This window comes from Chiloscyllium plagiosum, unplaced genomic scaffold (assembly GCF_037043375.1).
Source record: "Chiloscyllium plagiosum isolate Xiang-an unplaced genomic scaffold, Cpla_swu_hap1 HiC_scaffold_3, whole genome shotgun sequence".
NCBI classification, from domain to species: domain Eukaryota; kingdom Metazoa; phylum Chordata; class Chondrichthyes; order Orectolobiformes; family Hemiscylliidae; genus Chiloscyllium; species Chiloscyllium plagiosum.
In genome coordinates, this window is record NW_028270141.1 from 18,142,350 (window position 1) to 18,165,036 (window position 22,687).

Genomic DNA, 22,687 nt, shown 5'->3' on the forward strand with positions numbered 1-22,687 from the left:
TGTTAAACCCTCTGAGAACCTTGTCATAGTGTCATTCAGCATGGAAACAGGCCCTTCAGCCCAAACTATCCCAGATTTCCTAAACTGAACTAGTCCCACTTGCATGCATTTGGCCCCATATCACCCTAATTCCTTCCTATTCATGTACCTGTCCAAACGTCTTAAATGTTGCAACAGTACCAACCTCCATCACTTCTTCTGGCAGCTCATTTTATACAAGCACCACCCCTTGAATGAAAAAGTTGCCCCTAGGGTCCCTTTTAAATCTTTCTCCTTTCACCCTGAACCTATGCTGTCTAGTTTTGGATTCCCCTACCCTGGGGAAAAGACCTTGGCTATTCACCCTATTTATGCCCCTCAAGATTTTGTAGACCTCTATAAGATTACCCCTCAACCTCCTATGTTCCAGAGAAAAAAGCCCCAGCCTCTCCTTATAACTCAAGCCTTCCCGTCTTGGTAACATCCTTGGAAATCTTTCTTGCTCCCTTTCCAGCTTAATAACATCCTTCCCCTATCATTTGACCAGAATTGGGTGGTACAGTGGTTAGCACTGCTGCCTCACAGGTTCGATACCAGCCTCAGGCAACTGTCTGTGTGGTGTTTGCACATTCTCCCAGTGTCTGTGTAGGTTTCCTCCCACAGTCACAAAGATGTGCAGGTCAGGTGAATTGGCCATCGTGTTCAGGGATGTGTAGGTTAGGTGCATTAGTCGGTGTAAATATAGGGGAATGGGTCTGGGTGGGTTACTTTTCGGAGGGTCGGTGTGGGCTTGTTAGGCCAAATGTAGGGATTCTATATTGTATGCAGTCCTCTGAATGTAGCCTCGCCAATGTCTTGTATAGCCATAACATGACATCCCACCTTCTATACTAAGGTAACACTACCCTTTCCCCAATGCCCAGTGTAGTCTAACACCATCTCATTGTTCAATGTAGGAGCCTCACTCACTGTAACAGGTTCAAACAATTGAAAAAAATTACCTTTTATTTAGCAATAGCTAAAGTAAGGAAAGAACAAACAAAGGCTGCATTTGCTTCTGGAAACAGATTACTTGCCTTTTGAGCAGCAACAGATTTACAGTTAATGGACAAACACTAGCCAGCTCACATCTGACTGAACCAAGTGTCAATGAAGTCCTGTCCAAATCATTGTCCCCAAGGCTGCAGCACTCGATTCCTTTAGCGCAATCTCATCTTTCTCCCCAGAAGACTACTCTCCCAGCCAGTCACCATCCATCATATCCTCTCTTTACCTCCTCCAGATGTGCACAGAACATTAGGATTAGGTAGTACACTCTGGAGTGTGTGGGAAGAACACGTCTCACTGAGAAACAGACTGGAAGGAGTGTGCAGTGAGTCAATATCGCTGTGTAACAGGCTGGGAGTAGTGTGCAGTGCGCAGTATCACTGTGTAACAGACTGGGAGGAGTGTGCAGTGAGTCAGTATCACTGTAACAGACTGGGAGGAGTGTGGAGGGGGTCAGTATCACTGTGTAACAGACTGGGGGTAGTGTGCAGTGCACAGTATTACTGTGTAACAGACTGGGAGGAGTGTGCAGTGAGTCAGTATCACTGTAACAGACTGGGAGGAGTGTGCAGTGAGTCAGTATCACTGTAACAGACTGGGAGGAGTGTGCAGTGGGTCAGTATCACTGTGTAATAGACTGGGAGGAATTTGCAAGGACTGACAACGGTGTCATCAGAAAGAAGCAGTGATAGGTCATGGGTAAATTGTTTTTGTTGACTTTAAAGCTGCACTAGGGAAAGATGTAGCTTTTTAAAAGAAACTACTTGATTTAAATTTTGGGGAGGAATTTTTTTTAAACTAAATGCATGATGGGGAGGTTCAGCGCCATGTATTGCACAGCCTGCAGTGTGAGGGAATTGGCAGGGTCTCTTGGCCATCTGCAGGAAGTGCCATTGGCTCAATCAGTTTGAGCACCAGGTTTTGAGCTTGAGCATCACCTGGAGGCACAGCAGTGTATCCGCGAGGCTGAGCCATTGGATCGCACATTCTTAGATGTGGTCACCCATAGAGAAGGCAATGGCCTGGTGGTATTATCACTGAACTGGTAATCCAGAAACCCAGGTAATGTTCTGGGGACCCGGGTATGAATCCCACCACAGCAGATGATGGAATCTGAATTCAACAAATTCAACTGACGTTAATGACGACCACTGTCGATCATCAGAAAAACCCATCTAGGTCATCAATGTCCTTTTAGGGATGGAAACTGCCATCCTTACCTGGTCTGGCCTACATGTGACTCCAGACCCACTACAATGTGATTGATTCTGAACTGCTCTCTGAGCAATTAGGGTTGGGTGTTAAATGCTGGCCTAGCCAGCAATGCTATCATTCCATGAATTAAATAAAACAAGCTTAAGAGAGTTATTAGAGAGGGAATGGGTGACCATCAATCAGAAGGAAGGCAAGCAGTCTGGAAAGTCCTCACTCAAGAACAGTTTGTGTGGTTAAGGAAAATGGGCAACTGACTGTTCCTCTGGGGATTGCAGCCAGAGTGGGTAGGTGGGACAGGATGAGCTATTTTGGGAGGAGATTCAATAGTGAGGGGTACAGAGGCATATCTGCAGCCAGAAACATGGCTCCTGGAGGGTGTATTGTCAATCTGGGTCCAGGATCTCTGATTTCACTGAATGCCTGCAGGACAGTTTACGCAGGTCAAAAGAGGGACAGGGTCCTGCTACAAAAATGTAGGCAGCTAGATAGCAGATTATAAAGCAGGACTTCAAAGGTTGAAATGTTTGGATTACTCCTAGTCTTATGCGCTGATGTGGGAATTGGCAGCTGGAGTGAAAGCATGTGTGGCTGAAGAGTTTAATACTGAATTACTAGAGCTGATGTTTCTGATTAACAGCAATTGTCGTCTATTTTTGAATTACCATTATTTCTTAAATAAAAAAAAATCTGAACAGTATTAACAGTCTGAAATTGTATATGCAAGATAGAGAATCACAAAATATTCTAAGACTAAATGACAAATTTAACACACAATTCTGATTGAGTTGCTAATGTTTTTCCAAGGATTTCTCGAACTTGGTAATGGATATTCTTGGCACCCTTTATTCTAGCCTAGCTTTTCACTCATACTGGGCTAGTTGTCTGCTAGCGCTTTTGGATGTATTGCCAGTATTCTTTCTCCTTCTAATAATCTCAAACCAAAAAGACAGCAAGTACAGTTCTTTCTCCAGAGATAAAAATTGCATTGCAAACATTCCTCTCTATTTTGTACATTAGCATCAAAACTTCCACAAGAATTACAACACAGAGCCCACAATTTTATTTGACTGCACTATCCACCTTTAAGTCCACTCAGAAAAATAAAATAACCTGCCAACGAAAGACGACTGTCAAATCCAAGGACAATGCTAGAATCGACAATCAAATTTAAATATTAGCCACTAACTACTGGATCTCTTTGACGAGAAGAATCACTACAGTGTAAACAAAGAGTGAAGCCACAGGTAAGACCCTCTACGTTCCTCCAGAATTAAAATTAAGAACACCAACTGGACATGTCTGCATGGTACAACACATTCACATGCAAACAAGGTCACTCAAAATTTCAGAAAAGGCATTACCTGGTGCAAGTGTTAAATGCTGAAGGTAATTAAGTATTTGAAGTGCTCTTAGTTCCCTAGTGCTGTAGATTATGTCGAAGTGATGGGTCACTTCTACACATCTTCAGTCAAGCAATTTACTCATTCCTGCCTAGAATCCTTCAAACAAAATTACATGATTTGCAAGAACAAATTGGTAAAGGTGAGTTGCCAAGGATTGATTTTTAATTATTATTTAAACAAACAAGTTATTATATTAGCAATGGCTACATCTGTAGGAATTTCAGTACACTCTGCTGTAAGAATGAAAACAAATGGCATCCCACATGCTTGGTTTCCTCTGGTGATTTCCTTTTCTGTTCACCACCATATCCCCGAAATGATATTCCACTGATATTGTAAGGCAGAGAAAATGGGAATTCAGCTGTGCCCCAATTCAATCTCACCTCCTTCAGTCAGTAATAGATATAACTGGCTGTCATTAATGTGAAAAGGTCCATTGTGGCTCGTCATTAATAATCCAAATTGGACCAGTTGGAATCTGCTGTACTAGTCAGTCCATTACTAAATGAAGCATACACCTCCTGTTGTCAGCACTGGCAGCAATTTAAAGTAAATTATCACCCACAAATACAGACTGCTTAATGCAATACTTACCATAGCTAAGTCTATGATTAACTTATGGATTGTTAACAGACGCCAACCAATGATAAATCTGAATGTCGCTAAGGTAGAAACTAGGAATGGAATACCAATCAAGTATATATTGCATGCAAACACCATTTTACCATCTGTAAATATAACTTTAAAAATCAATTTATATTTGGACATTCTTAGACATGTTATACAAGTTAATGTTTCTAATACTTTGAATTCAATCTTTTAGTTATGTACATTGTGTATGTTTTCATATTAAATTCTACTACCTTTCTTATTCATGAACATTCCATTCTAAGCTTATATTGTGCTTTCCAAAGATATAAAACCTGTTATTAACGCTCAAACTAAAAACGTAAAAGGTTGTGGTCTAATTCATAATTGAGAGTTTTCTACAAGAATGAACTATTTTAAATACTGATGAAGGGCTTTTGCCCGAAACATCGATTTTACTGCTCCTCGGATGCTGCCTGAACTGCTGTGCTCTTCCAGCACCACTAATCCATATTTTAAATACAGTCGCATCTGATATAACACAATAACTCTGTTTCCGTGCGACTCCACATTTCAGGAAAGTCGCATAATAGCGGCACCACTCAAACTAATGGGGCTGGAATCGCATTATAGCCAATATAGGTAAGGAAAGTTCACTTTCTCCAAATAATGGTCTCAATTCTTCAATCGCATTAAAGCCAATTCAAGTTGAAGAAACATGTGTCATAGCAGAACCGACTATTTTGTTGAGTCATCTGCTTTTGCCTTGGAAAATCTTCTGCAAATATCGTTCTGAACAAATTACCAGAAAAAAAATCTCATGAACAGATTTTTTACATTTATTCCTCTGGGATGTGGGTGTCACTGACAAGGGTAGTGCTTGTTCCCAGGGCCACTTCAGAAGGCAGCTAACATTGCAGAGCTTGATAAGTGGTGTTCCTTTCTTAAAGAACATTAATACACCAATTGAGTTTGTAGTACAAGCTGTCTGGTCATTGTTACTAGTACCACCCTTTGATTTTCCATTATTTTTAAAAATAACCCAGAATTCAAACTCTTAAGCTGAAATGTACATTTTTTGAATTGTTAGTTTCCAATACTGTAACCACACCACTGTTACAACTCTTCATCCAAAAAGTTGCAAAACTCACTGCACCAACCAGAAGTTCCAAAACAAAACTTCAACAATGAGACAAATTCTATTCTCAGGCCTGAGGAGGTACCCATAACTCTCATGCACTGGACAGAACACAAGGAAATACTGAGACAACAGACAAAATATTGCAGATGCTGGAAATTTGAACTAAAGGACGTCAATCTGAAATTGTTTCTCTGTCCACGGATGCTGAGCATGTCCAATATTTTCTGGTTTTATAACAGGAACTGGGTTTTCAAAAGTGGTGGGTTTCAAAACAGGGAACTGGTGGGATTCAAAAATTGCAGTCTCAGAAGTTGACTCGGGATCCTGACGTCTCTGTTACAGTTTACAATTTCCAAAGTGCTGGCAACTGGGGAGGAACAGGGAATCCTCTCCCCAACAATTTATGACCCAGTAACTCCTTTCAGAGCTGTTGGCAGGTGGGGACTATTAAAACTATAATTTTCAAAGGGAACTCGGACAAGCCCTGAGAATCTGATGCATGTTCGTGGCTGGCTGTCAGATTCAGTACAGCGAGATCAGAAAGTTTGCTTTTAAATAGTTGAAAAGTGTTTGTTCATGAGGTTGTCTTTGGCCATGTCAAGTTTGACTTTAGCTAACCCTCTGAACCACTCCCTTTTTTATTCAGCAGATCATGACCACTTTGCAGCTCCTGCTTTCCAGAGGCAATTGGCACCACTAATTCCACACCAAGTTCTTCATCTTCCCAATTAGAGCCTTTGTGTTTACAAGTAATATTGTCCATGAGGTGCACTGAAGTGTAAGATCAGGACCCACCTTTGTTATCGCAACCAATTTCCCTCGCTAACTTCACTTCAGATTTACCTGCACCCACCTGAATTGCTGTAAAAAGCAACTCATCACCTTCTCATGAACAATTAAGAACAAATACTGTCTTAGAAAAGAACAGCAACATCCATGAAATAAAAATAAAAATCTTCTCACCACGGGGGTCTATGATTTTATTATATTCTTTCTTAACTTAAGCTATTTGATTAATATTAATAAGTTAAACAAATTCTGGTCTCTTTGCTATAGGAAGAATGTTTTAAAACGTGAATGAGTTCAGAAAAGATTTACAAGGATGTTGCCAGGGTTGGAACGTTTCAGCTACAGGGAGAGGCTGAATAGTCTGGGGCTATTTGCCCTGGAGTGTCGGAGACTGAGAAGTGACCTATAAAATCATGAGGGGCATGGATAGGGTAAATAGACAAGGTTATTTTCCCAAGGTAGAGGAATCCAAAACTAAAGGGCTTAGGTTTAAGGTGAGAGGGGAAAGATTTAAAAGGGACCTAAGAGGCAACATTTTCATACAAAGGTTGGTATGTGTATGGAATGAGCAGCCATAGGCGGTGGTGGAGGCTGGTATAATTACAACATTTAAAAGGCATCTGGATGGGTGAATAAATAGGAAGGGTTTAGAGAGATATGGGCCAAATGCTGGCAAATGGGACTAGATTTATTTCTGATAGCTGGGTGGCATAGATGAGTTGGACCGAAGGGTCTGTTTCCATGATGTACTGGACTATGACTCTACAACCTTAACATTCTTTCCACCATCGTCATTGACTCATCAATTATTTGTTAGTTGAACACCTCAAGACTGTCCAACTCCTGAGTGTGGAGCAGAAAGCATGGCACAAGCTGATTTAAGCTCCTGGCAGTGCCAAACAGCTGCCATAATCAATGGGGATGCATGACCTGCCAGTCCTTTGGATGGTAGAGCAGGAGACTGCACCATCTGAAAACTCCTCAAAACCTAGCCTGGGTCATGGGGCCAAATCCTGTGGTATTTACATCCATGGCCCTCCAAGACAGAGAGATTCAACCTGCTTATTCTCCTGAGCAATCTTCAATGAGCAAGGTTTTGTTAAGACTAATAGTGAACATGCCAGAACCTATCTCCTTTCCCTCCAGTCGCTCTTCCCACTCCACAAACATAACTTCCAGTCCATTTAGCTAAGGCTTAATTTCCTTTGAGTAATGATGTGCTTGATTCATTGTTTTTCTTCTCATTCAGTAAGTTACTCCAATGTTGGAGTGAACTACAGCTGCCTCTCTCGCATCACCACATGGTGCTGTTGGTCAGTGTAATACCTTAATCCTGGAAATACAGCACAATGGGAACACATGACTCTAGTTTGTTGCAAAGCTGTTACAGAATTAGGCATTCATATATCAAGCCTGCACAGGATAAGTAAATACTTAGACAGATCTTAGATATGAAACAATCTATGTACTTTTCAAAGATGCTAACATTGTTCTCTCCTGTTTTTCCAATTTAGCCCTCTCACATTCTATTGCAGCTAAAGATGTTGACATTCACTACACCCACTTCCTCCCACTCTCACTCTGAGATGCTTAAGAGACATCCAGGATTGAAATGTTCTTACAATCTTCATTGGCCTCTGCCCACAGCAGGAGTGCTCCAGATCAGCATGATGCACATGAGAAATTCACACACACAGCTGAGTCATAGCACTGAATGTCAGATGGACCAAACTGGGTGCCCACATAGTACTCTAATTAATTACCAGCAATCAATTTCTTCTTAAAATCATTTGTGATAGAATTAGTGGAATTACCAAAAATGAAAATGATTCACAAGAGCATACACAAGTAAAACGTCTTTGTGAATGGATTAAAAGAATTGCAAATAGATCCCTTATTCAGAGTTAAATGCCAAGGATACAAGATTGTGTACGGTAAAGCTGTTCCAATGTTTCCATTATAAAACAGAATACACATTAAGAGAATAACATCTGCAAAAACAAAGAACAGTAGCATTAGTGATATACAATTCAAACACAGGTGCACAATGGGCTTTCCTCACAGAACTTAATGGAATCATTAATTAAAATGTAAATTCCCATGAAACCAACCAACAAGAGACAATAATTTTAATTGTGATTGAAGGGTCCCACCTAGTGTTTTCTCTTTCAGATGCTGACTGACCTGTTAGCCACTTGTCGCATTCTCTCTTATTTCAGATTTCAGGCACTAATGTTCTTTATTCCATTCAGTAAATTATTTGTTGCATTTTTCCCATCACCATACTGTACTATTTGTCAAACACTAAATCTGGGTTTTCTAAAGTAAAGGTCGATACGCCATGGGGGGTCAGAAGCTCCATAGAGCTCCATCTCTTCCCTGCATCCCCCTATCATGGATCTTGCCTCTCCCATCATGTGCTCACTCCCAAACAGTGCATGCCAATGTTTAAGCCTCAGTAAGGGGTCCCAGTGGGAAAAGTTAGAAAAGCAGAGCACTAAACACGGGTCACATGCTATACCGATGTGATAACGTGATGAAGTATAAGCTTAGGGATTCCTTTGATTCAGTACATTTTGAATCTCAGCTTGTAGAATATTAAACATCAGGTATTACATTCCTGATGAAGGGCTTCTGTCCGAAACGTCGATTCTCCTACTCCTCGAATGCTACCTGACCTGCTGTGCTTTTCCAACACCACACTCTCGCTTCCTCCTTTCTGAATGTTTGCACTACTTCCTTCCTACTTGCTGGATCCTTTTCGGGCAGGCTGCCTAGAGGCTGGCAGACATGAATAATCCATTTGCAGAGCAAGTCAAAATCATGCCCAATGCATCCAAACATCTTCATGTACACTTTCCAACAGAGATCACTGGTTAATGCTGAATTACAGGGAGCTGGGGATTTCCTTTTTGTCCTTCAGGTAATTATACAGACTATAAGGAACAGGAATAGGCTGTTTGGCCCATCACGCCTGCTGCACCATTCAATAGTATCACGACAGATCTGAAATTCTTCACATCCACTTTCCTGCCTTTTCCCTGTAATCCTTGATTCTCCTACTGATTAAGAAAACATGCATTATTTCAGCCTTAAATATACACAAGGACTCTGACCTTATAGAGAAGAACTTCCTCCTTATCTCAGTCTTAAATTGGTGCCCCTCTATCCTGAGACTATGCCCTGTCCTGGACAGTCCCACAATATCCTCTCAGCATTTATCTGGCAAGCCCCTTTAAAATCCTTCCTGTGTCCATGAGATCACCTCTCATTCTTGTCATCTCTGGTGAGTACAATCCCGACCTGTTTAACCTTTGCTCATAAGACAATCACTCCATCCCAGGAATTATCTTAGTGAATCCTCTCTGAAATGAAATATCTTTCTCTAAATAAGGGGACCAATACTGCTCAAAGTACTCTAGACATGGTCTGACCAGCACCTTATACACCTGCAATAAGATTTCCCTCCTCCAACATTCCATTAGCCTTCCCAGTTACCTGTTGATCAAATGGGTCAAATCATTTGTTCTCAAAACAGTTAATTTTCGTACTTTAAAACCACTTGTCGGATTGAAAAGTTTCCTGTGTGCTAGCTTTCGTGCAGCAGTACCCTGAATGCCATGTGGCTAACTTTACACAGGATCAGACTTGAAAACACACAGCCTGTGCAGCTTCCTGGTTCGCTGTCCAGTGCGCCTCTACACCGATTATAGAAACGACAATAGGCAGTGCTGCCATTTATCCCACTCAGTGACTGAGGATGTTGGCTTGGAGACAACCATTCTTATTCCATATTGCACTGTCAGAGTCCTTTTACCCTTTACACAAAGACAGGAGTATGACAACTTTTTTTCACCCTGTCCCCTGCTTAGTTTGTCGTTATAGCAGCATACTAAATAATTGGTTACCTTGTACAATTAAGACTGGATACTCCAAGTATGTTGTCAATGGGTACTCATAGTAAGTCTGGTACGTCAGGAAAATCAAAAACCTAAAACAAATAAAATCATTTGTTCTTAAATCAGTCAATTTAAAACCAGTTGTAGGAATTAAATGTTTCCTATGTAAAGGACAGTAGACAAACTATTTGAGCAAATTATTAACAACACACTCAAAAATTGTCAAAGAGACAGGAAGAGATCCAAATGCTACTTACAATTAAATATTTATTTCTGACTGACAAACTATTCTCTCTCTTTTCTCGCCTTTCCCTCTTATTATATTAATTGTTAAAGAACAGAAACAAAATTTAACAGGCGCAAAGGGTAGCTCAACAGTTTACCTCCTACATGACATTTACTAAAACCTCTCAATTAAATCTCAATAGTTGTCAGACAAGAGTGACACCACACAGTAATACAATGGCAAATCTGAGGTTAGCATTTAAACAGTGGATGAAAAGCTAAAAGACAGGAGATTGAACAAATAAGTGAGTGTAGATCGACAACAGGAATCAGCTCTCCACCCTGTTGTTCCTGGCTTTGGTCCTGAACACTGAAACTCGTAGGATGGCATGGTGACTCAGTGGTTAGCACTGCTGCCTCACAGCAGGCCAGGGACCCGGGTTTGATTCCTGCCATAAGACATAGGAGTGGAAGTAAGGCCATTCGTCCCATCAAGTCCACTCCGCCATTCAATCATGGCTGATGAGCATTTCAACTCCACTTACCCGCATTCTCCCCGTAGCCCTTAATTCCTTGTGACATCAAGAATTTATCAATCTCTGCCTTGAAGACATTTAGCGTCCCGGCCTCCACTGCACTCTGCGGCAATGAATTCCATAGGCCCATCACTCTCTGGCTGAAGAAATGTCTCCGCATTTCTGTTCTGAATTTACCCCCTCTAATTCTAAGGCTGTGTCCACGGGTCCTAGTCTCCTCGCCTAACAGAAAAAATTTTCTAGCGTCCACCCTTTCCAAGCCATATATTATCTTGTAAGTTTCTATTAGATCTCCCCTTAATCTTCTAGACTCCAATGAATACAATCCCAGGATCCTCAGCCGTTCCTCGTAAGTTAGACCTACCATTCCAGGGATCATCCGTGTGAATCTCCGCTGGACACGCTCCAGTGCCAGTATGTCCTTCCTGAGGTGTGGGGACCAAAACTGGACACAGTACTCCAAATGGGGCCTAACCAGAGCTTTATAAAGTCTCAGTAGCACAACAGTGCTTTTAAAATCCAACCATCTTGAGATAAATGACAACATTGCATTCGCTTTCTTAATCACGGACTCAACCTGCATGTTTACCTTTAGAGAATCCTCGCCTAGCACTCCCAGATCCCGTTGTACTTTGGCTTTATGAATTTTCTCACCGTTTAGAAAGTAGTCCATGCTTGTGATTCTTTTTTTCTAAAGTGCAAGACCTCGCATTTGCTCACATTGAATTCCATCAGCCATTTCCTGGACCACTCTCCCAAACTGTCTAGATCCTTCTGCAGCCTCCCCACTTCCTCAGTACTACCTGCCTGTCCACCTAACGTTGTATCATCAGCAAACTTCGTTAGAATGCCCCCAGTCCCTTCATCCAGATCATTAATATATAACGTAAACAGCTGCGGCCCCAACACTGAACCCTGCGGGACACCGCTTGTCACCAGCTGCCATTCCAAAAAACAACCTTTTATCCCAACTCTCTGCTTTCTGTCAGACAGCCAGTCCTCAATCCATACCAGTAGCTCTTCTCGAACACCATGGGTTCTCACCTTGCTCAGCAGCCTCCCATGTGGCACCTTATCAAAGGCCTTTTGGAAGTCTAAGTAGACCACATCCACTGGGTTTCCCCGGTCTAACCTACTTGTCACCTCTTCAAAGAATTCCAACAGGTTTGTCAGGCATGACCTCCCCTTACTAAATCCATGTTGACTTGTTCTAATCCGACCCTGCTTTTCCAAGAATTTAGAAACCTCATCCTTAATGATGGATTTTAGAATTTTGCCAACAACTGAGGTTAGGCTAATTGGCCTATAATTTTCCATCTTTTGACTTGATCCTTTCTTGAACAAGGGGGTTACAACAGCGATCTTCCAATTATAGTGCCTCGGGCCACTATCTGTGTGGAGTTTGCACATTCTCCCAGTGTCTGTGTAGGCTTCTTCCAGGTACTCCAGTTTCTTCTCACAATCCAAAGATGTATAGCTTAGATGAACTGGCCATGCTAAATTGCCCATAGTGTTCAGGGATGTGTAGGTTAGGTGCATTAGTCAGAGGTAAATGTAGGGAATGAGTCTTGGGTGGGTTACTCTTCGAAGGGTAGGTGTGGACTTGTTGGGTCGCAGGGCCTGTTTCCATACTGTAGGGAACCTAATCGAATCTCGGAGGGTCTGGGTCTATCTCAGTCCACTGCATTGCTCCAGCTCCTCGGCGAAAATGGCTCGTACATATTTTGGCTGATGTAATTCATCTCTAAACACATCCACAAAGTCCCTCATTGGTGGGACCACACAGCCTTCTCCTGCTGGGGGCTGTGCAGAGAGATGGCCAGCAGCTCTCCTCCGAGTGCCAGTGACCTGGGGCCTCTCTCCCTCGTCCATCTGCATGACCATGGGTCAGGGGTCCTCAGCAACCTCACATCCCACACTCCCGCCTCCTATGGGACCCATTCCATTTAGGAAACCTGACCGGCCTGTTTCCGTTCTGTGAGATATTTCGATGTCAGTGTTCCAAGGCTAACAACACGTGGTGCTCTGTACTCCTGCCTAACATGGACCAGTCTTTCCCCGTGAGGAAGAGAATCCTCTCCTTGTGAGGCAATAAGGACTCTGTCTCCTGGAAAGCCCCCCTTCCCTTCCTAGTTTGTCTTCGCTCCATCGTGCTGTGGGATGTCTTCTACAGTAATGACACAGGGCAAAGGGGTTAGATACAAGAAGATGGTGTGACTGTTAGTGCTGGTGCATGTTTGAAATGGCCTTGGGGTATTCCAGGAGAATAAACAAGCAGCTCAGAGGGGTGTCGGGGTTGGGAATGCAGGGTTAGTACTGGGGGGGGGTGGGGGGGGAGGCGTACGGGGAGAGAGTGAAGAAAGATTTTGCATGCAACAGAGGAGGCTGCCAGAGCAGAGGCCTGGATGGGAGGCGAGTGTAGGAGCGCAAATCGAGTGAGAATGAGAGGGAGCAGACAGCAGAGTATAGTACTTACTCTTGTGGCACAGAGAAGGTCATCAACCTTCCTTCTGCATGGTTCTCTAAATCCTGGACAAGGCCCTGTCTTGGGTGGCAATCTCTTAAGCAAGCAGACATCATGTGCTGGCATCGCCCCCTCTGTCCGTTCCCTGGGAAGAGGATGCACCACCTTGCCATTGTCAGTCACTGGTCTCGACCAAGGCAGATGCCAGTGCTCCTCCAGACGCATTGTGGACTCTTAAAGATGGCATGGCCACAAGAGATACCAGTCTTATAGTGGATGTCAGGTAAGTGGAAATCTCTTTCAGGAATGACACGTGGTATGCTAGGCGGCACGGTGGCAAAGTGGTTAGCACTGCTGCCTCACAGCGCCAGAGACCCGGGTTCAATTCCCACCTCAGGCGACTCTTTGTGTGGAGTTTGCACATCCTCCCTGTGTCTGTATGGGTTTCCTCTGGGTGCTCTGGTTTCCTCCCACAATCCAAAAATGTGCAGATTAGGTGAATTGGCCATGCTAAATTGCCCGTAGTGTTAGGTGAAGGGGTAAATGTAGGGGAATGGGTCTGTGGTACGCTTTGGCGAGTCGGTGTGGACTTGTTGGGCCGAAGGGCCTGTTTCCACACTGTAAGTAATCTAATCTAGTAATCTAATCTAATCTAAAGGACAGAGACTTATCTTGAAACTTGTGGATCAACAGCAGCAATTGAAGTTTGGCGAGATCAGGCAAGGAAACGTAACCAGCCTCGCGATAAGTTTCACTCAACCAAATTCAACACAACACACATTTAGTCTAGATTAGAGTGGTGCTGGAAAAGCACAGCAGGTCAGGCAGCATCCGAGGAGCAGGAAAATCGACGTTTCGGGCAAAAGCCTTTCATCAGGAATGAGGGTAGGGAGCCTACCACTCTAATCTAGACTGATTTCCAGCATCTGCAGTCCTCACTTTTGCCTACAATTCACACTGAGCCAAGAGAAGTCAAGATTCCACCCAGTAACTCCATTTTTCTCTCCACACATGTTTCCAAACCTGCTGAGTTTCTCTGTTTTCATTTCCAAATTCCAGCCTTGACAACATTTTGTTTTTACTCAATAAATAACTTCCTGGAAACAGAATTGTTACACTAGTGATTCATGGTCATTCTGGGCATAGAGGGGAATGTCATGAAAAGGACTTCATGACTGGTCCCTTCACAGAAGGCTGGCTGCAACAACGACGTTCCCACGCTCTTAAAAGGCCAGCCTAAAATTCCCACGCAATAAAATTCAAACTAGTACCTGGCAAAATAAACTGCCTGGTTCCTGCCTGTTCATTTGGAATTTCAAAAATGTTAAAACTATTAAAATATATGGATACAGTTGACATTTCCCACTGTGGGTTTGGCTTTATTCAGAGCAAAATGTCGGAAATGCTTTCCCCTTTGGTAAGGCATATCGTCTGATCACAACACAACTAAATTGCAGCATTTAAATATTACATGTCCATATCTGGAGTTTTGATAATACACGGATTTGATCTTTCTGCCCATTAACCCCCGTTCATCAAGGCAAGCATTTTGTTAGATTAGATTAGATTACTTACAGTGTGGAAACAGGCCCTTCGGCCCAACAAGTCCACACCGACCTGCCGAAGCGCAACCCACCCATACCCCTACATTTACCCCTTTAACCTAACACTACGGGCAATTTAGCATAGCCAATTCACCTGACCTGCACATCTTTGGACTGTGGGAGGAAACCGGAGCACCCGGAGGAAACCCACGCAGACACGGGGAGAATGTGCAAACTCCACACGGTCAGTCGCCTGAGTCGGGAATTGAACCCGGGTCTCTGGCGCTGTGAGGCAGCAGTGCTAACCACTGTGCCACCGTGCCGCCCACAAAGAATTACTTACAAAGAATTTTTATCCTGTAGTGCATCTGACCTAAAACAGGTATGAAGCCAGATTCCTCCTCAGGTATAGATGCTACCATTGTACAGCTTCCAAATTACTAACGAATTTGTCAAAATTAAAACCTGCAGTGTATCAGTATAACCACATATTGGGCCTGTATTTAGCTCACTGGTCCAAACATTGTACGGTACTTTCTCTGAATTAGTGCCAACACTTCAGGAACCTATCTAGGGCTACACTAGATTTTGTTTCCCCCAAACAGTCAACAGCATTCACTTCAGTTGGTTGCCCATATGAGGCTTATGCCCGAAACGTCGATTCTCCTGTTCCCTGGATGCTGCCTGACCTGCTGCGCTTCTCCAGCAACACATTTTCAGCTCTGATCTCCAGCATCTGCAGAACTCATTTTCTCCTGCCCATATTAGAGCCCAATGTTAAGTTGTATAATTTTTTAAATTAAATTTTTGTACATTTCAGATTAGCTTTATTAGTCAATTACACTTCCTATACACTGATCAATGTAGCAATTATATTAATGCTTCAAGTTGCATAGATATTCTAGTCAAGCTTTATCTCAAATTTTTAACCTAAAGTACGAGTATAAAATTATATTCGTGTTGTACTAACCCAAGTTCTGTCAGTCCTGCCTCACAAGTTAGATGTTCATAAAGATTAAAATTGAACTAAAGACTAAAACATGTTCATAATGATTAAAAAGTGCTTTCACCAAGTCTACCAAAAGAACAAATGTTGGCAAAACAGAAGACGATGATCCATTTATCTCGAGCTGGATATGCGTTTAACAGCAGAAAACCTAAGCTGACGTATCTCACTATCCAAGGGAGCATCAAGTTATTCATTAATTGTACCTCAATTACAGTTTAACTATATTAGTTTCCTGTTACCAATTAAGGGACATGTACATCAACTACAACTACAGTGATTTTTGCATTGGATTCCCACATTTCAGTGTAATAAAATTAATTATCTGGAAAATTTATCTACATGCTGTATAGTTTTACAATTGAAACAATCTGTTCAAAGTTTAAACTTAAAGAACAAGTGGTTGGGACGAATATTGCAATATTTGTGTGTTTTAAATTGAATGCTGCCTATCCTGTTCCCAGTATCAGATAGGAAAGTTCAGTGGAAGGCTGTAATGACATTGTACAATTTCAAAGATGCTATCACTACCTATGGTACTTGTGGCACAATGGTAATGTCCTTCCTCTGCACTAGGGGTCTGGTTCAAGTTGTATCTGTTGCAGAGTTGTATAATAACATCTTTGAACAGGTTAATCAGAAAATAGTTTTTTTTTAAAAACAAAACTATCAACGATTAACTTTACTTCCAAGCTTTGTGTTATCTGTAAGCTTTGAATTGGGTTTGGCTTGGTTGGCTGGACTGCGATGTAGAGTGATGGCAACAGTGTGGGTTCAATTCTCACCAGCTAAGGTTACCATGAGGGACTCTCCTTCTCAATCTCGCCTCTTGTCTGAGGAACGGTGACCCTCAGGTAAAACCATATCAACTGTCTCTCTAATAGGAGAGAGCAGCCCTATGGTCTGATACGACTCTGGTAACCTCTAGGTAATAGATTTAAAGAGGATACAAAATGAACTGGTGAACGGAGTATGTGAAAAATGTATTTAAAACAAAAATGTGTCAGACAATGCATTTTGGAAGGAAGAGGGAGAGAGACAATACATGCTAATTTTTTAATAATTTAAAGTGGTTAACAGATAGATAATCTTGGGCATGTATATGCATATATTTTTGCAGGTCTCAGGATAGGTTAACAAAGCACTTAATAGAGCATGAGAGATTCCAGGTTGTATAAACAGAAGGCATAGGAGGACTGCAGATGCTGGAGAAGTCGGCACGGTGGCACAGTGGTTAGCACTGCTGCCTCGCAGCGCCAGAGACCCGGGTTCAATTCCCGACTCAGGCGACTGACTGTGTGGAGTTTGCACGTTCTCCCCGTGTCTGCGTGGGTTTCCTCCGGGTGCTCCGGTTTCCTCCCACAGTCCAAAGATGTGCAGGTTAGGTGAATTGGCCATACTAAATTGCCCGCAGTGTTAGGTAAGGGGTAAATGTAGGGGTATGGGTGGGTTTCGCTTCGGCGGGTCGGTGTGGACTTGTTGGGCCGAAGGGCCTGTTTCCACACTGTAATCTAATCTAATCTAATCTAATCTAATCTAAGTCAGAGTGTGGTGTTGGAAAAAGCACAGCAGGTCAGGCAGCATCTGAGGAGCAAGAGAGTCAACGTTTCAGGCTTAACCTTTCATCAGGAGGGCACAGGCTATAAAAATCAAAGTTACATTAAATTTATATAGAACTCTAGCAGGGAGATCTCAATAAAGAAATCAAGTTCTGAAGAACTGCCATAATGGATTGAAACATGAATTCGGTTTCTCTCTCACTATTGATGCTGCTGGTCCTGAGTTTCTCCAGCACTTTCTGTTTGTTGTGGGAGGAAGATGTTGTGGCTCATCCAGGATTTACCTGTCCATGTTGCCCTACCCTTCAGAAGGTGTTGGTGGGCTACTTTCTTGAATCGTGCAGTCCATTTGTTGTAGGTTGACCCACAATGCCATTTGGGAGAGCAATTAGGATTTTGACCGAATGACACTGTAAGGATGGCAGTACATTTCCAAGTCAGGATGGTGAATGACTCTGAAGGGAACTTGCAACTGGTGGTATTCCTATGTATCTTCTGTCCTTGTCCTAGATGGAAGTGGTCTGTAGGTTCGGAAGGTGTTGTCTTAAGATATTTGGTGAATTTCTGCAGTGCGCATTGTAAATGGTACACATTGAGCATCAGTGGTAGAGAGAATGGATGCGGTGCCAATCAAGCAGGATGCTATTTCCTGGATGGCGTTAAGCTTCTTGAGTGTTTTAGAGTTACACCCATCTAGGCAAGTGGGGAATATTCCACCACATTCCTGACCTGTGCCTTGTAGATGGTGGACAGGCTTTGGAGAGTCAGGAGGTGTTACTCACTGCAGTATTCTTAACCTCTGACTGGCTGTTGTTGCCACGGTATTGATATTGGGGAGTCTCTGGTCAATTGGAACCCGCAGAAAGTTGATAGTGGGAGATTCAGCGATGGTAATTTCATTGAATGTCAAGATGCTTAGTGATTAGATTGTCAATGCCTGGCATTTCTATGGAGTAATTGATCCTTGCCACTAGTTAGCATGAGCCCGATTATCTATAATGCTGGGCAGCTCTGAAGGAGGTTGAGATGAATTACCCACTTGGCTAATGATTGTTGTGAAGGCTTCAACCTCATCTTTGGCACTGATGTGATAGGCTCTTCCATCACTGAGGTTGTGAATATTTGCAGAGCCTTCTCCTCCAATGAGATGTTGAATTGTCCACGATCATTCATGACTGGGTATGGTGGGACTGCAGAATTTTTATCTGATCCGTTGGTTGTAGGATCATAGAATCCCTAGAGTGTGGAAACAGGCCATTTGACCCAATACGTCCTCTGAAGAGTATCCCACCAGGACCCATTTCCCTATGCTTATTATTCTACATTTCTTCTAACTAATGCACCTAACCTACACACCCCTGAACAGTATGGGCAATTTAACATGGCCAATTCACCTAACTTGCACATCTTTGGACTGTGGGAGGAAACTGGAGGACCTGGAGGAAACCCACACAGACACAGGGAAAATGTGCAAACTCCACACAGACAGTCGTCCAAGGCTAGAATCATACCCAGGTCCCTGGCGCTGTGAGGCAACAGTGCTAACCACTGAGCCACCGTGCTGCCCTATTCTACCACTTGATGTTTATGCTGTTTTGAACACAAACAGTCCTGTGTGGTAGCTTCGCCAGGTTGGCACTCCATTTTTAAGTAGGCCCTCTTACACTCTTCACTGAAGCAGGATTTGTCCTTGAGCTTGACAGCAGTAGTAGTAGAGTGGGGAATGGTGCCAGACCATGAGACTGTGTTGGAGTACAATTCCACTACTGTTGATGGCCCCCATCTTGAGTTGCTAGACATGTTTGAAACTTGTTGTATTCAGTAGTGACAGTTCCACACAACTGGACGCAAGGTATTGTCAACGTGATTACAGGACTTTGTCTCCACAAGGACTGTGCAGTTATCACTCTCACTGATACTGTCATGGACAGATGCGTCTGCAGCAGGTACATTGTTGAGGATTAAGTCAAATACTTCTTTCTCTTTTGTTGATTCCCTCCCCACCTGCTGCAGACCCAGTCGAGCAGCTATGTCCTTTGGGACCTCACCAGCTCCATCAGTAATGCTCTATACTAAGCCAGTCTGTGATGGACAATGAAAGCACCATCCGAGCACATTCTGTGTCCTTGCTGCACTGAGTGCTTCTTCCAAGTGGTGTTCAACGTTAGGAGTACTGATTCATCAGCTGAGGGAGGATGGGATGTGGTTGTCAGTGGGAGGTTTCCTGGCCCACATTTACCCTGATGGCTCCTTTTTATAATTCTGTGTATCACACTTTACAAAACACACTGAAGCTTTGGACAGTGTAGAGAAGTTGCATTTCTCTTTTCCCCAAAGTCATTCACAGAATGTCACTGGCAAGTCTAACCCAATTATATTTGAGAAGATAGTGGTTAAAGTACTAGTACAATGGATTTAGGGAGGGAATTCCAGAATTTTTAACTAGTAACAGTGAAAGATAAGCAACATATTTCCAGTTGACGATGGTATGTGGCTTGGATGGGAACTTGCATGCGGTGGTGTTCGCAGGTATCTGTCACCACTGTTTTCCTTGGTGATTGGGTTAAAGAATTGCTGTTGAAGGTGATGTGACAAGTTTCTGCAATACGTTGTGTGTAAGGTACACACACTGCTGCTACTGTGCACCAGTCATGGAGGTGTGAATATTTAGGGTAGTGGATGGGCTGCTTAGTCCTGGTTGGTGTCGAGTTTCGTGAGCGTGTACTGGGGCTGCACTTATCCAGCGAGTGGACCGTACTGGAAACCACTCCTGACCTGTACCTTGTTGATGGTGGTTTGGAGAAGCAGGAAGTGAGTTAATCACCACATAATTCCCAGGAATCACAACAACTTGTTATGTCTAACAATAAGACATCTTATACCTTAAGCTGAAGAAGGGCTTATGCCCAAAACGTCGATTCTCCTGCTTCTTGGAGGCTGCCTGACCTGCTGCGCTTTTCCAGCAACACATTTTCAGCTCTGATCTCCAGCATCTGCAGCCCTCACTTTCTCCTAGCTTATACCTTCAGACTTATACATAGCTCCCCCAATTTCACGTGGGACAATGGGCAGCAGGACTCTACCAGAAGTCCTTGGTAATCTTTCTTGTCCCATCCAAAGTGATGGTCTTAATGGTTCTCCTAAAATGTACTTCACCAGATCTTCTTTTCCTACCTGGTAGTGTCCATTCAATTGGCACACTAGGGCATTACATGTGGGAAGTGAAATGCATCTCTTAGCACTCTCAGACATCTCTCTCTCACACACACAAAGTCCCAGCAGCACCTCTGACCAGCCCAGTGTAGTACTTCTACATGAGTGACATTGCCTCTCCGAGAGATGCCCAGGATCTTAGATAGGCTATTCTCTTGCATGCCTTGCTGCAATAAATTGCAGATCATTCTAGAATGGCCATGTTGATGGTGTTTAATTCACACACCATGTGGAGTCACTGGAAGACCAATGCGGCTTTGTATAAACACAAGGGCATCCACAAAATGACATGGGGATCTCCAGATGATAACACACGGAACTAGATTACTACATATGTATTAGGAGACAGGAGATATCCCTACAAATCACCTGGAGTTGGCAAGGTGCTGCCATACGATCAGACCACCACCTTGTGTCAGACATGGTCTACTTCAAGCAGACAAAAGCAACAGCCACAAAGTCATAGAGGCCTCAGGATAAGCAGTAGGTTAATGGTAATGTCATCGATCTAGTATTCCACAACCCTAGATTAATGTTCAGGGGGTGTGGGTTTAAATCCTATCAAGGCAGATGGTGAAAATCTGAATTCAATAAAAATCTGGAATAAAAAAACTAGCCTAATGGCAACCACTATCGATTGTCATAGAAACCCATCTGGTTCAGTAATGTTCTTTAGGGAAGGAAACTGCTTTTGTGCGACTCCAGACCCAAAGCAATGTGGTAGACTCTTAACTGCTCTCTGGGCAATAAATGCTGATCTAGTCAGCAACACAGGCCAAACAGGCCAGGATCAAATACAAACAATGTTACAACAAAAACATTGAAGAAGGACGTATATCTGACTGACCCTATTCCAACAGATTTAAAATGGTAATGGAGCCAGATAAAACCGAATAATTCCCACTTCCTCAAACCAGGAATTAAGGAGAATTTAAGAACAGAGGAGAGAGACTAACAAAGAACAACAAAGTTCTGACCCAGCACAGAGGTTGATGAGTGAAAGAAAGCCAATGACCATCAACAGGGACCAGGAAAAGAACATTGAGAAAAGATATGAAAACAGTTAAAAGTACAGATGAAGCCATGAAGGAGAGCCGCAGTAGAGATAAACAAGGATAGAATGAGTTACAAAGCAGGGAGACTGAAGAAACAGCAAATTGAAATAACTCCAACATGCTGCAGAGCCATTTGGAAACTGGTTGGTGCTTAAAGCAACATCACCACATCTCAGCAGCTGAATGCCAACCTGGGAGAAATTGCCAGATCAGAGGTCCAAAAGAAACAGCCACCATGAGACTAAGGATCAAACCACCCGGGATTGATGACATTACCAGAGTTGTTCAAACATGTAAGAACACCAGATTAAGGAGAGATCACATTAGAGGATGGCCCAAACAACAAGTGGAAGAATCAAGCTGCCAAGAAAGGAGGACCTCAGTATCTGCAGCTATCGGAGGGGCAGAACACTGCTGCCAATATCTGGCAAGGGCTTCAGCACAGTGCTTCCAAACAGACTGGAGACAGAAGTACTGTTTGTGAAGAACAGGCAGCGGTCCAGGCTAGTAGCTCATGCTGTAAGCAGATCCGTACAGCAAGGGCCATTATTAAGCAGAGCCTAAAATATTGGAAGCCATTTGTAATCAACTTCAATGATTTCAAGAAGGCTTTATATAGCATGTGTCAGAAATTACTCTGATATATCACAAGACAGGGCAGAATCCCTGAGCAGTGCATCAACATTTTCAAAGCCATAGATCATGAATTCAGCTGCTACGGACACTACAGACTCCTTCAACGGCCTCATAACAATGGGGTACAAGAAGGTTGCCTCTTCTCCCCATTCCTTTTCTTCTTGCTCACTGATTCCAGCATGGGGAAATTGAAGACAGGCCCAGACTCTCGTGTCCAATGGCAACACCATCTGGATACATCTGGACTTCACAGAAGATCTCCTTGCTGACCAAAGAATCCAATGAATGAGCCCAGAGTCGAGAGTAGTATGACCAGACTCAGCGCTGATCTACCGATCTGCTGTGTGAAGACCAGGACATTGGCGACTGATAGGCATCATGACCATCA

At 43.1% G+C, this 22,687-nt stretch overlaps 1 protein-coding gene across 7 annotated transcripts in view; it reads right to left on the reverse strand.

Moving 5' to 3' along the window:
- Positions 1-22,687, reverse strand: part of slc66a3 (solute carrier family 66 member 3) — a 43,275-nt gene that overhangs the window by 17,244 nt on the left and 3,344 nt on the right. For all 7 annotated transcript variants that reach the window (XR_006309527.2, XR_006309525.2, XM_043677764.2 and 4 more), the window contains exons 2-4: positions 10,071-10,153; positions 8,084-8,153; positions 4,239-4,296 (exon numbers count right to left, since the gene is read on the reverse strand). Coding sequence is in view for 5 of the 7 variants with exons in the window: in XM_043677764.2 (XP_043533699.1) it covers positions 4,239-4,296; positions 8,084-8,153; positions 10,071-10,153 (211 nt within the window). In the remaining 2 variants the exon portion in view is untranslated. The remainder of the gene's footprint in view (positions 1-4,238; positions 4,297-8,083; positions 8,154-10,070; positions 10,154-22,687) is intronic.